This window comes from Mustelus asterias, chromosome 19 (genome assembly GCF_964213995.1).
Source record: "Mustelus asterias chromosome 19, sMusAst1.hap1.1, whole genome shotgun sequence".
Taxonomy (NCBI): Eukaryota; Metazoa; Chordata; class Chondrichthyes; order Carcharhiniformes; family Triakidae; genus Mustelus; species Mustelus asterias.
In genome coordinates this window covers 83,199,631-83,214,493 of record NC_135819.1, presented here as the reverse complement: position 1 = coordinate 83,214,493, position 14,863 = coordinate 83,199,631, and the positions used below count along the sequence as shown (strand labels likewise).

Below are 14,863 nucleotides of genomic sequence, written 5' to 3'. Positions count from 1 at the left end.
TGTCCTTTATTGCTAGAGGGATGGAGTTTAAAAACAGAGAGGTTGCAGCTGTATAAGGTGCTGGTGAGGCCACACCTGGAGTACTGTGTACAGTTTTGGTCTCCTTATTTGGGAAAAGATATACTGGCACTGGAGGGGTTGCAGAGGAGATTCACTAGGTTGATTCCGGAGTTGAGAGGGTTGGCTTATGAGGAGAGACTGAGTAGATTGGGGCTATACTCATTGGAATTCAGAAGAATGAGGGGAGATCTTATAGAAACATATAAGATTATGAAGGGAATAGATAAGACAGAAGCAGGGAAGTTGTTTCCACGGGAAGGTGAAACTAGAACTAGGGGGCATTGCCTCAAAATAAGGGGAAGCAGATTTAGGACTGAGTTGAGCAGGAACTTCTTCACACAAAGGGTTGTGAATCTGTGGAATTCCCTACCCAGTAAAGCAGTTGAGGCTACCTCATTGAATGTTTTTAAGGCAAGGATAGATAAATTTTTGAACAGTAAAGGAATTAAGGGTTATGGTGAGCGGGTGGGTAAGTGGAGCTGAGTCCACGAAAAGATCAGCCATGATCTTAATGAATGGCGGAGCAGGCTCGAGGGGCCAGATGGCCTACTCCTGCTCCTAGTTCTTATGTTCTTATGTTCTTTTGAATCCCATATGCTCCTTTCTTCCCCAATCGCCATCCTCTAGCTTCCCTTATACTCGTGCGAATCCCCTACTCTCCTTCACCGCTCCTCCCCCAATATTTCTGCCCAAACTTAAGGCGAGTTTACTATCTGGACACCAGCCACTGAGCCGTCTCCGTGACTCACAAACAAGGACAGACTATGAACACATACCTTTTTACAGTGAAACATTTCCTTTATCATTTATGTCTTCATCTTCAAAAGAAGTTTGAATTAGCAAGGTAAGATCACTGGGGGTGTACAGAAAACAATATCACAACATACTTAACAGTCCCGGAATACATTAATCTCAGCAGTGAAATTTCAGACTATGTTGGAAGTCTATGTTCAGACTATGTCACACTACCAGAAGGACATGGAGGCTTTGGAGAGAGTGCAGAAAAGGTTTACCAGGATGTTGCCTGGTATGGAGGGTATGAGGTATGAGGAGCGATTGAATAAACTGGGATTGTTGGGGAATAGAAGAATATAAGCAGTTGGTTTAGACAGGTAAACATGATTGGCGCAGGCTTGGAGGGCCGAAGGGCCTGTTCCTGTGCTGTACTGTTCTTTGTTCTTTGTATTGTCTGTAATTCAGAAACAGGATCATTGCATCCGGATAGAAGGAGAATGAACAGTCCCCTCTTGTTGAAACGATTGCTTTAATAAGCTAAAAATTACAAACTAAATATATGAAATATTAATTAGGCAAATATTACATTCTAAAAATAATAACAAGTACAAAGAAAGGTTGGAGTATTGAATGAAAGGAGTTGGCTCTGATACTGTGGTCTGTCATATTTATCTAGTTGTCCTTAGGATATGAACGGCCCTGATGAGGTTACATTTATTCCATGTCCTAAGTTGTTTGGAGTTGGTAGATATCAAGGTCGTCCTTCAGCATTCCTAGCTGTGATGGTGTTCCCACAATGATATCACTCTCCTGATCCAGATAAAATAATAAGTCTACACTTAATTTCCGACTTTTCTGTCTGCTCTTCTATGCTCTGCTGACTGAGATGAAAAGAATGTTATTACAAGTGTGAATTATTTTGGCTCAAATACCTGCCAAACATAATAGGAAGAACTTCAAGAGAACATATCTGGCTGGTGGAAATGGATGGACACGCGGCTGATGAAATTTAATGCAGTTTATTTAAATAGGAACAACAAGGAGAGGCAATCTTATCAAAAGGATATAGCATATTGTTCTAAACCCACCCACTTTCAGCTGTTTCATCTTCTCTCCAATGTAAGGCCAGAGGTGGAAATGTTCACTGATGGTTACACGGTGTTTTGTATTATTTTCAACTGATACTGAAGCAGTCCATGCCCACATTTAGCAAGAACTGGAAAGCATTCAGGCTTGGGCTGGTAAGTGGCGTGGAACATTCATGCCGCACGAGTGCCAGGGAATGACCATTCAACAAGAGAGAATCTAACCATCTCCCCTCTTGACATTCAATGACATTACCATTGCTGAATCCCCCATGATCCTGAGTTACCATTGACAAGAAACTGAACTGGACCACCCATATAAATACGGTGGCTACAAAAGGACATCAGGGATAACAGCGACTAGAATGTCAGTGCCAATGGGCAGTTAATAACAAACAACATTCTTAAAGTTACAAAGCCAATGCTCAGAGTGGACTGATGTGGAGATGCCAGACTGGGCAGACCTGAATCCATTTCCCTCCTTGCTCCAAAAACAAATTCAAATTGAATCCAATTCAAGGTCCCCACAAAAAAGACAAACAAGATCCAAGCTGAGAAGATAAAGTATTGCATCCCATCTTGGGCTTGATCTGACAGGGCGGCACGGTAGCGCAGTGGTTAGCACTGCTGCTTCACAGCTCCAGGGTCCCGGGTTCGATTCCCGGCTCGGGTCACTGTCTGTGTGGAGTTTGCACATTCTCCTCGTGTCTGCGTGGGTTTCCTCCGGGTGCTCCGGTTTCCTCCCACAGTCCAAAGATGTGCGGGTTAGGTTGATTGGCCATGCTAAAATTGCCACTTAGTGTCCTGAGATGCGGAGGTTAGAGGGATTAGTGGCTAAAATATGTAGGGATATGGCCTGGGTGGGATTGTGGTCGGTGCAGACTCGATGGGCCGAATGGCCTCCTTCTGCACTGTAGGGTTTCTATGATTTCTATGACACTTGATCTTAGTCAACAGGCCGAGAAGTGAACCAACAATAATTACACACTGTTACCACCTTAATTACATCAGGCAAAGACATTTAAAATAGATCCCAATATCTCTGTGATTGCTTCAAAGCCACTTTTACATTGCAATTGTTTAAAGAATAGACTATCGAGAATGAATTTCAACCTTGTTCTTACAAATTTCACAAGAAAACCCAAGCTGACAATTTGCTAGCTTTTATTGGATCCACTTTCTGAAATGTATCCTGTGGCTCAACCAAATAAATGGCTGTGATTAAATACACCAAATATTGAATGGATTTTTGGAACCCAAATATTAGTCAGAAAGCCAGGAGGGAAACAACTTTGAAGTTTGAAAGTTGTATTGTGTTATTAACCACAGCTGCTTCCAGGTGTGCCATGTCCCAAGATGCTAGTTTCTGCCCTGTTAAACACCAATATTCATTAATTTCTCATTATAAAACTATCAACCTCAAACTGAACACTTCTTTCAGAGAGTTTAGAGTGCTTGAATAAAACCACAAGTATAATAGAAAGCAGAACATGTCATTTGTTAGTCACTGGTGTGGCAGCTGCTGCTTTAATATCAAACATTGTACAAATTCTTCACAGATCCCGCACTATTGTACTGGGTAAAGTAACTGTGACAAGCCATTCTCACTCCAGCAGGTGTGATTTTCATTTCCAGTCTGAAGCAGATTGAAAGCATGTCCATAAACATGCCCATGCCTTGTGACTGGAAAAGAACCTTCTCTCATTCACCAGCTTTTCAAAACTGACTGCTACCTATCCTGATACCTACCGGCATCTCCACATCAGACCTATCCTGTGCAGCAGACATGTGGTGATAACTGCCCTCATAAAACAGGCTAAATGCCAAGGTATTCACTTTTGATTCAGCCCAATTAAAATCATCTGTCCAAAGTGTGCAGTTCTCTGAGAATTGACTCCCAGCCAGTAATCTGTACTTTAAAAAACTGTGACTGAAAATGTATTAATAAGGGACACAGAGGCTAAAAGCCTCCACATCAAATCCATCCCTCCACAATTTTAAAGGAGGACATGGTCAGAAAGGAAAGAGGGAAAGAAAAATGGGTGTTCATGTTTCTCTAACAAAGCATTGCAGGAATCTTGCCTCATTCTGAGGAAACTTGTAATGCTGCTTGGTTCAATCATTTATTCCATTTGTTAATAAAAAGGCAGGTCTCTCTAAAACCACTCAGTGTGGCTTCTCAACTTGAAGATTACCAGTTCAGAAACGAGCCAATAGGTGGTGCTTGCCGCAATGTGGAATGACAATGTTGAATCCTCGATGGGTGAGTTGTGGAACTGTATTAACATCAAACAGAACCGTAGCAATGTGGTTTCAATTAATTGCCTTCCGCAATGCCTAGCAAGCTCCTCATTGTATTCAAGAAGGTGACTCACCACCACCTTCTCAAAGGCAATTAAAGATCAGCAATAAATTCTGACCTAGCCCGCAACACCCAGAAAGAGAACAATGCAAACTAAAATCGATGAGTTTCTGTGACTATGACCCAACACATTTCTTTTCCTAAAATATATGAACAAATATCATGAGAAAGCTTTTTGAAGATGCAGAAAAATGATTTGTTTTTATCGATACATTCACCCCCGATTGAGACAGTTAGTGCACACTTCTTTCCTGCTCTGATGGATACACTGAAAATGCAGCTTCTCGCTGCCAGTGCAGCATGAACCAAACTCTCACATCAATGATGAGAGGTTCCACGACACCAGGTTCTAGTCCAACAGCTTTATTTGAAATCACAAGCTTTCGGAGCGCTGCTCCTTCATCAGGTGAAGTCACTTTCAAAGGAGCAATGCTCCGAAAGCTTGTAATTTTACATGTACCTGTTGGACTAGAAGCTGGTGTCTTGTGACCTCTCATCTTGATCACCCCAGTCCAACACCGGCATCTCCACATCATGGCTCACACCAATGAAGCAGTTGTTTACAGTGACTTCCCATTCATTGATACTCAAATGAAAGACTCTCTAAAGTGTACTTACTGTCCCAGGTCGTGGGTAAGGGATTCGTCCATCATACTCGACCCAGCGATGAGCAGGACCTTCCTTGTGAGCGTATGGTCCATTAAAAGAAGCTCGAATATCAGCCATGCTGTATACACATACTGCAGAGCCCTTAAAGATCGAACTGAGCAAAATAAAAAGAATGGAGACAAATTGGCAATGCTGCAATCTTACATTTCTCCTTCAATAAAGAATAATATTTGTTCGGTAGATATGCACGGACCATTTTTGGAGCTTCCCTGGTACCGTGGCATGAAAATAAGATTCATATCAAACAAATCTTAAAATCACTCTTGTGTTAAAGAATAACAGGGAAGAAGTTAGACATGGTGCCTGAAAGGCAAAGTGTTGGCTCTGTGCCAAATATGGCAGCGGGCATTATCTGATAACGTTCAAACACTAAAGGGGCATTGAAAAGTAGCTTGTGCAGTATCAATGGGAGTGTACAATTTCCACGTTGTTATCTAGTCTCACACTGTGGTCCTACAACCAGTGTAGAACCCTAATCTGCATAACCAAATCAACCTGTTACCTGTTTCAGGTGAGCATCACCTGACTCAATGCTACAAGGAGAATATTGCTGAAGATTGGGATCTGATTTGGGAACCAGTTTTATGGCACTGCCAACTGTGGCTAGTTTAGTAAGTAGCTTGGTGGCAGCAATCTGTACCATCCACAAGATGCACTACAACACTCACCAAGATCTTTAGACAATACCTTCCAAACCTATGACCACTACCATCTAGCAAAGGAAAGGCAGCAGATGAATGGATGTACCCCAGGTTACTGTGGGAGTCGAGGGAAGAGATTGCAGAGCCTCTGGTGATGATCTTTGTGTCGTTGATGGAGACGGGAGAGGTTCCGGAGGATTGGAGGATTGCGGATGTGGTTCCTATATTCAAGAAAGGGAATAGGGATAGCCCAGGAAATTACCAGTTGGTAAGTTGGTGGAGAAGATCCTGAGGGACAGGATTTATGAACATTTAGAGAAGTTTAGTATGCTCAAAAGTAGTCAGCATGGCTTTGTCAAAGGCAAATTGTGCCTTACGAGCCTGGTGGAGTTCTTTGAAAATGTGACTAAACACATCGACGAAGGAAAAGCGGTAGATGTGGTTTACATGGACTTCAGCAAGGCGTTCGATAAGGTCCCCCATGCAAGACTTCTCGAGAAAGTGAGAGGGCATGGGATCCAAGGGGCTGTTGCCTTGTGGATTGAGAACTGGCTTGCCTGCAGAAGGCGGAGAGTGGTTGGAGATGGGTCTTTTTCTGAATGGAGGTCGGTCACCAGTGGAGTGCCCCAGGGATCTGTTCTGGGACCCTTGCTGTTTGTCATTTTCATAAATGACCTGGATGAGGAAGTGGAGGGATGGGTTGGTAAGTTTGCCGACGACACGAAGGTTGGTGGTGTTGTGGATAGTTTGGAGGGATGTCAGAAGCTGCAGCGTGACACAGATAGGATGCAAGACTGGGCGGAGAAGTGGCAGATGGACTTCGACCTGGATAAATGTGTAGTGGTCCATTTTGGCCGGTCAAATGGGATGAAGGAGTATAATATCAAGGGTAAGACTCTTAGCAGCGTAGAGGATCAGAAGGACCTTGGGGTCCATAGGACTCTTAAATTGGCCTCGCAGGTAGAAGAGGTGGTTAAGAAGGCGTATGGTGTGCTGGCCTTCATCAATCGAGGGATTGAGTTTAGGAGTCGGGAGATAATGATGCAGCTTTATAAGACCCTCGTCAGACCCCACTTGGAGTACTGTGCTCAGTTCAGGTCGCCTCATTACAGAGGGATGTGGAAATGATTGAAAGGGGGCAGAGAAGATTTACAAGGATGTTGCCTGGATTGGTTGGCATGCCTTGTGAGAATAGGCTGAGGGAGCTCGGTCTTTTCTCCTTGGAGAGACGAAGGATGAGAGGTGACCTGATAGAGGTGTACAAGATGTTGAGAGGTATAGATCGGGTGGATCCTCGGAGGCTTTTTCCCAGGGCTGAAATGGCTGCTACGAGAGGACACAGGTTTAAGGTGCTGGGGAGTAGGTACAGAGGAGATATCAGGGGCAAGTTTTTCACTCAGAGGGTGGTGGGTGAGTGGAATCGGCTGCCGTCAGTGGTGGTGGAGGCAAACTCAATAGGGTCTTTTAAGAGACTTCTGGATGAGTACATGGAACTTAATAGGATTGAGGGTTTTAGGTAGGCCTATATATAAGCCTAGGTAGGTAGGGACATGACCGGCGCAACTTGTGGGCTGAAGGGCCTGTTTGTGCTGTATTTTTTCTATGTTCTATGTTCTAAATGGCAACATGGCCTCCTGCAGGTTCCCCTCCAAGCCATTCACCATCATGACTTGGAAATATGTTGTCGTTCCTTCACGGTCGCTCAGTCAAAGTCCTGGAAATCTCTCCCGAACAGCACAGTGGGTGTACCTACACCATATGGAATGCAGCTCAACACCATCTTCTCAAGAATAATTCAGGACGGGCAATAAATGTTGACCGAGCCAGCGACGCTCATATCTCGTGAAAGTACTCTTGACTTGAGTGTAACAATCTAAGCTGACACTCCAGTGCCGTACTGAGGGAATGCTGCTACTTCTCAGTTGAGATGTTAAACTGAGACCATGTCAGTTCCCTCAAGTGGATGTCACGAATTCTCCATTGTGTCCTGGTCAATGTTACTTCCTCAACTAACATCAAAATAAAATATCTGGTCATTATCACATTGCTGTTTATGGGAGCTTACAGTGCACAAATTGCCAGGCACATTTCCTTATTACAACAGTGACTTGACTTCAAAAAATGTATTTCATTGTCTCTAAAGCAGTTTGGGACATCCAGTGGTTGTGGAAATGGGGAGGGATTCTCCAGCCGTTCATGCTGAAGGGATTCTCTGTTCCCGCTGCAGTGACGGGGCCACACGGTAGCACTGTGGTTAGCACTGCTGCTTTACAGCGTCAGGGACCTGGGTTTGATTCTCATCTTGGGCCACTGTCTGTGAGGAGTTTGCACGTTCTCCCCATGTCTGCGTGGGTTTCCTCCGGGTGCTTGGGTTTCCTTCCACATTCTGAAAGACGTGCTGGTTAGATGCATTGACCCGAACAGGCGCCGGAGTGTGGTTGCTGGGGGAATTTCACAGTAACTTAATTGCAGTGTTAATGTAAGCCTTACTTGTAACTAATAAATAAACTTTAGCTTTGAATGGAGATTTGGCTGAGTGCCAAAGTCTCTGTCCTCACTGGCAGCTGTGGCAGGGCATAGACGGCTGGGGAATGTGGACCCCAGCCTTTATTTTCCCACTTTCTCCAATTGAGGATGAACCCTGATTATCACAACAAACCATATATTTAGTCACTGACTCGACAGAAAGTTTATGTGAAGTAATTATTTATAATCCTAGTTCAAACAGCAAGTTGGCTGCATTGGAACCAGTAATAAATATTACTGTTAAAAACAGTCACATTAAACTTATCCAATGGCAGATACGCTGGAAGATTAATGCAAATATTCCACTTTTTACTCTTTGAGTTAGCATCAACCACTCCCTGGCCAGCTCCAGCGATCAGATGCAGAGCAAACAACCCATTACTGTGCTCAATAAAACATCATCCTCAGAACTTAACGCAGCACCAATTCGTGCACCGGTGTGATACTTATCCATTTCTCTGCTTAGCATCATGTTGGCAGTACCCAACTTTGTGCCAATCGGTGTTGAGATGTGGAATTTACCCTAAACTCCAACAGATGGCTGAGGGTAACTGTGACTTTGATCACACTTTCATCGCACTGTGTGGGCTGGATACCCAGAGGATCAAGGCTGTGTACAAAACCCTCTCCAATACAGAATCTCAGAGATTAACTCTGTGACATGCAACATCACAGTAACAATTCAGGAATTCTCCAAACTTATCAAGGTGATGTGTGGCAGTAAAAATAAACACATCAACTGATGAAATAAATATTCTGGCTTCACAATGTTCTGTGATAATTTCAACAAAATAAATCTTTTTTGAGTTTCAAGCCCCAAAATGAATAGCCATGTGCACTGCTGTGCCTTCAGTTTGTCTATTTATAAATACTCCAGATGCAATTGCCTTTCCAATTATACCAAGATTTCTTCCTGCATTTCTACATCAGCTTATTCAGTGACATATCACAGCGACATTTCACTTTTTCTTTCCACCCAATGTTCTTCCCACCTGCCCTGGAGACACTAACTCACACTGGCTTTGGTACCACAGGCACTGTCCATACTCGGGGCAGCAACCCAAGCATCATTTCCTCTTGTCTAAGCCCAAACAATGAAGCTGTTTGATTGTGTGGAGCAACAAGATCCCACCTGGTCCCAACTATTCACACAGGAATCCTTTCTCACAGAAAACTCTCACAAAACAACTGACACTCACCCTTCCTGAAATATAAGCAGCACACACCACAGAGCTTCAGAATAGAGCAATATTAGTCACTGGAAAGAAACATAGAGATTCCAGCACACAAGGTTGCCAGTTGGCTAAGTTACCACAGTCTGTGCCAGTTTTTAACTAGAGCTGTAGCATTCCATTTCTCCAGTTTCCTAATAATCTTTTATATTAGTCCTTTCAAATATTTATCACATTGTGTTTGAAATGAAGTTATGGTTTCCACTCAACAGCCACCTGTGTGTGTGTGTGTGTGTGTGTGTGTTGGGGGGGTGCTGAATCGGAAAATACAACAGCTGTTCAAAACTACATTGACCATGGTAGGAGCAGAGGGTGGGAGAGGGGTTGTAAGATTCACCCTGTGTGTGTGATATTAACATAGTGATCGAAAACTGTTCAACTTTCATTACACTCATTAACCCTGCATCTAACTCTCATTAATTAACCCTCTGTATAACTCTCATTAACCCTTTATGTAACTCTCATTACCAACTTACAATTCAATGGAAACAATTTTCCGAAATAAGGGAGATTGACATTAAAGGAATTTATTAATTATTTATTTTATTTATTATTTATCATTGTCGCAAGTAGGCTTACATCAACACAGCAATGAAGTTACTGTGAAAACCTCCCAGTCACCACACTGCAGCGCCTGTTCGGGTACACTGAGGGAGAATTTAGCATGGCCAATGCATCTAACCAACACGTTTTTCGGATTGTGGGAGGAAACCAGAGCTCCTGGGGGAAACCCACACAGACACGGGGAGTACGTGCAGACGTGCGCTGTGAGGCAACAATGCTAACCACTGTGCCACCCACAATTAATGCCACTTGTGTTAAATTGGCACTTTGGAACATATCTATCTTCCTTGTTCAAAGTAAATACTGAAAGTCGAAATCTTATTTTGATCCAGACTACAAAACACACACTGAAAATGGATGGTCTGAGCACCATTAGTTAATATTTACCTTGTAGTAGTGAAGACTCCATAAACAACAGGATTCCTTTCATCTTTTGTATAGAGTAAAAACACGTCCTCTTTGTAAAGAAAAAGTAATTAAAATTAGTTCTTTGAAAGGCAGAAATGTGTTAGGTTCTCTCTCACTACTGAACAGCTTCTAAACACTCCCTATCAATCTACTATCACACTAGTTTGTGAGCAATAATGAATATTATTGTCCCATTGCGTTTCATACTGAGGAAGCATTTTGGATTAGACTCTCTGGTCTTCCCTTGCTCCGGCTGTGAGATGCTAATTTTTGGTTAGATTGCCCGATGCTACAACTAGGCATATGATTATAAACTAAAGAGAAGAAGGCAAATCTCTTACATGCCACAGCCCCTCCCCCAAAACACTGGGAGCAGCATGAGCAATGGCCAAAGGAGCAGGTCAGACTGCTCAATGCTTGAAGATGATCATCTAAATATAAAAGGTACAGGTGGACAGAAAGGAGAAATGATTAACAGCTAAAGGCTAAAGGAATATCGTCCTCACGTTACTTATTGCCGTTCAGATGTATTAACTCAGGAATGCATTTAGTTCAACCAGCTTGCCAGCTACGAGTACAATTCATTCCAGTGATACATTTTTTGGGAAGGAATGATATAACTGATGATTACTTTTTAAGATTGACAGCAAGACCATAATTCACAGGGCATTCCAGATTGGCAGATTGATGAAATCTGTTCTCTGCTCAGAACCCTGTCTCCTGTCTGAATGTTTGACTCAGGAAAGGTTTACGACCTTATTTATTAATATTTTAACCTGACCAATTCTGACCCCATCAAGATCAGATCAGCAGATAGGCATAACAATGAGCTATCACATCTATCATCATTCAGAATATGGTCTGGGGTTGAAGGAGAGAAGAGGGTTTGTAGCAATGCTTTGCTATTGTAAATGGAAAACCTGGACCATAGCTATGTTCAATATTGAGAGAAATCACAATACTAATAATTTCCCTAATTTCCCTAATTAACATTGATTCTCGCTGTGTCTCTACTGAGACACAGGTCTATTGTCAAATGTGACGCACCGTCCTTACTGAACCTTGGATGACCAGCTTTGAACTTTCACTGTCAATGAATTTTAAAAGACGTCCGTGAATAGCTTCCCTGTGCTGTTTGCAAATGAACAAATTGAATGAAGTTCCACAATGGAAATTTTACTTACGCAGTTCATCAAAATAGGTGTCAACTCCGTCAGGACCCGGGACAGAACAAATTAGACGGGCTTTAAGGAAGGTGGTCCACTTGTTGATGAGGCTGCGTTGCCCCCCAATATCATTCTGTAATTAAAGACAGTTGGAAGTATGTAAATTTACATGGAATTTGATCAATGCTTTTACCTTCCAGTTGATCTGTTTCAGATGGGGTCACCTTTTCATCGACAGGTACAGGTTTATGGCAATTTGGTTTTACACGAGTGGCAGTGCCCTGAAAATTAATACCATCTATACTGCTTTTCACAAATCCATACGCTTCCCATGGTTAGGAGGGCTGGTCTTTGATTCTGAGTATTGGTGAATCTTGCTATGTAACTGGCTGCCGCCAAATACAAAACAGGAAAACACTGGAACTATCACAGATGCTGCCGGACTTTCCGAGTGCTTTCAGCATTTTCTGTTTTTATTTTCTATCTTCAGTATCTGCTGTATTTTGCTCCTTGTTTTATTACAAATATCTCTCTGGCACACATTATCGAGTGGAATAGAACCGGTTTTCGCTTAGAGCCAATTTAAACACTGGAATAGATCAGTCATGGCCTCATTTAATGGTGGAGCTGACTTGATGGGCCGAATGGCCTACTTGGTCTTCTGGTCCAACAATGGAGCAATTGCCTGGAAATCCTAAATATACCCTTAAATCAATAACAGAGTTACTAACAAGTTGCAACCCCAATCAGAAATGTGTCAGTACACCTGAGATCTTTCATATTCATTGAGTCATAGAGATTTACAGCATGGAAACAGGCCCTTCAGCCGAACTTGTCCATGCCACTCTTTTTTAAAAAACCCCTAAGCTAATCCCACTTGCCCGCATTTGGCCCATATCCCTCTATACCCATCATACCCATGTAACTATCTAAATGCTTTTTAAAACAAAAAATTTTACCCGCCTCTACTACTACCTCTGGCAGCTTGTTCCAGATGCTCACCACCCTCTGTGTGAAAAAATTGCCCCTCTGGACACTTTTGTATCTCTCCCCTCTCACCTTAAACCTATGCCCTCTAGTTTTAGACTCCCCTACATTTGGGAAAAGATATTGACTATCTAATAAATCTGATAAATGGCAGAACCATAAAGGGTGTAGATACGCAGAGGTACCTGGGTGTGCAAGTCCACAGATCCTTGAAGGTGACGTCACAGGTGGAGAAGGTAGTGAATAAGGCATATGGCATGCTTGCCTTTATTGGACGGGGCATAGAGTATAAAAGTTGGCGTCTGATGTTGCAGTTGTATAGAACGTTGGTTCGGCCGCATTTGGAATACTGCGCCCAGTTCTGGTCGCCACACTACCAGAAGGACGTGGAGGCTTCAGAGAGAGTGCAGAGGAGGTTTACCAGGATGTTGCCTGGTATGGAAGGGCTTAGTTATGAGGAGAGATTGGGTAAACTGGGGTTGTTCTCACTGGAAAGACGGAGGATGAGGGGTGACCTAATAGAGGTGTATAAAATTATGAAAGGCATAGATAGGGTGAACGGTGGGAAGCTTTTTCCCAGGTCGGTGGTGACGTTCACGAGGGGTCATAGGTTCAAGGTGAGGGAGGGGAGGTTTAACATGGATATCAGAAGGACGTATTTTACACAGAGGGTGGTGGGGGCCTGGAATGCGCTGCCATGCAAGGTGGTGGAGGCGGACACACTGGGAATGTTTAAGACTTATCTAGATAGCCACATGAACGGAGTGGGAATGGAGGGATACAAAAGAATGGTCTAGTTTGGACCAGGGAGCGACACGGGCTCGGAGGGCCGAAGGGCCTGTTCCTTTGCTGTATAGTTCTTTGTTCTTTGTTCTTAGCTGATCTGTGCCCATCATTATTTTATAGACCTCTATAAGATCACCCCTCAGCCTCCTACGCTCCAGAGAAAAAAGTCCCACTCTATCCAGCCTCTCCTTATAACTCAATCCATCAAGTCCCGGTAGCATCCTAGTAAATCTTTTCTGCACACTTTCTAGTTTGATAATATCCTTTCTATAATAGGGTGATCAGAATTGCACACAGTATTCCAAGTGTGGCCTTACCAATGTCTTGTACAACTTCAACAAGACGTCCCAACTCCTGTATTCAATGTTCTGACCGATGAAACCAAGCATGCCAAATGCCTTCTTCACCACTCTGTCCACCTGTGACTCCACTTTCAATGAGCTATGAACCTGTACCCATAGATCTCTTTGTTCTGTAACTCTGCCCAACGCTGTACCATTAACTGAGTAAGTCCTGCCCTGGTTCAATCTACCAAAATGCATCACCTCGCATTTGTCTAAATTAAACTTCATCTGCCATTTGTCAGCCCACTGGCCCAATTGATCAAGATCCCATTGCAATTGGAGATAACTTTCTTCACTGACCACTATGCCACCAATCTTAGTGTCATCTGCAAACTTACTACCATGCCTCCTATATTCTCTTCCAAATCATTAATATAAATGACAAATAACAGTGGACCCAGCACCGATCCCTGAGGCACACCGCTGCTTACAGGCCTCCAGTTTGAAAAACAACTCTCATCAACCACCCTCTGGCTTCTATCAAGAAGTAGAGATGCCGGCGTTGGACTGGGGTAAACACAGTAAGAAGTCTCACAACATCAGGTTAAAGTCCAACAGGTTTATGCTACCAAATAAACCTGTTGGACTTTAACCTGGTGTTGTGAGACTTCTTACGTATTCTATCAAGAAGCCAATTTTGTATCCATTTAGATTACCTCACACTGGATCCCGTGAGATTTAACTTTATGCAACAACCTACCATGCGGTACCTTGTTAAAGGCCTTGCTGAAGTCCATGTAGACAACATCAACTGCATATTGATGAGGAGGGTAAACAGTGCTGAAACAGGGAGAGTGTTGGTATGTGGAGACAGGCAGAGAACTGGGATGTCCTCAAATAAGGGACCAAAACCAAATGAGTGTTAGCACCAATTTAGCCATCAGCAGCAAGCAGTAGGCCCAGTCCGAAGGATGCAACTGATGCATGTGATGGAATTGGAGGAATGCCTTTATGGGTTTGCCTCCATTGACCCTGGTGCGTTTGTTTGGTTGGATTGTCCTCCACATTTAAATATTAATCAGACGTGACCATTTCCAAAGCCTCTGACTGAGATTATAGGGTGGGATTTTCCGGCTGCGTGCTGCCCAAGCACCGGAAATTCCCACTCGAGCTCTCTGGACCTTTAAATGGTCCGCTGAATGTTCTGTCCCGCCTGCTATGATTCCCGTGGGGGGAAGGTTGGGAAATTTCCAGCCTATAGCTGGCTTGCTTCCAAAGCTTGATCATTGGCTGCTTTGTCTGAGTAAACAGGGCACTCACTCTCTTTCCTTCCCAATGGCAATGGGTATGCTGTTCGC

General features: G+C 43.3%; 1 protein-coding gene across 3 annotated transcripts in view; it reads right to left on the bottom strand.

Moving 5' to 3' along the window:
• The window catches only part of LOC144508105 (semaphorin-3D-like), a 283,772-nt gene that overhangs the window by 93,419 nt on the left and 175,490 nt on the right, over positions 1-14,863 (bottom strand). For all 3 annotated transcript variants that reach the window (XM_078235999.1, XM_078236000.1, XM_078236001.1), the window contains exons 9-11: positions 11,467-11,581; positions 10,262-10,331; positions 4,861-5,005 (exon numbers count right to left, since the gene is read on the bottom strand). In XM_078235999.1, the coding sequence (XP_078092125.1) occupies positions 4,861-5,005; positions 10,262-10,331; positions 11,467-11,581 (330 nt within the window). The remainder of the gene's footprint in view (positions 1-4,860; positions 5,006-10,261; positions 10,332-11,466; positions 11,582-14,863) is intronic.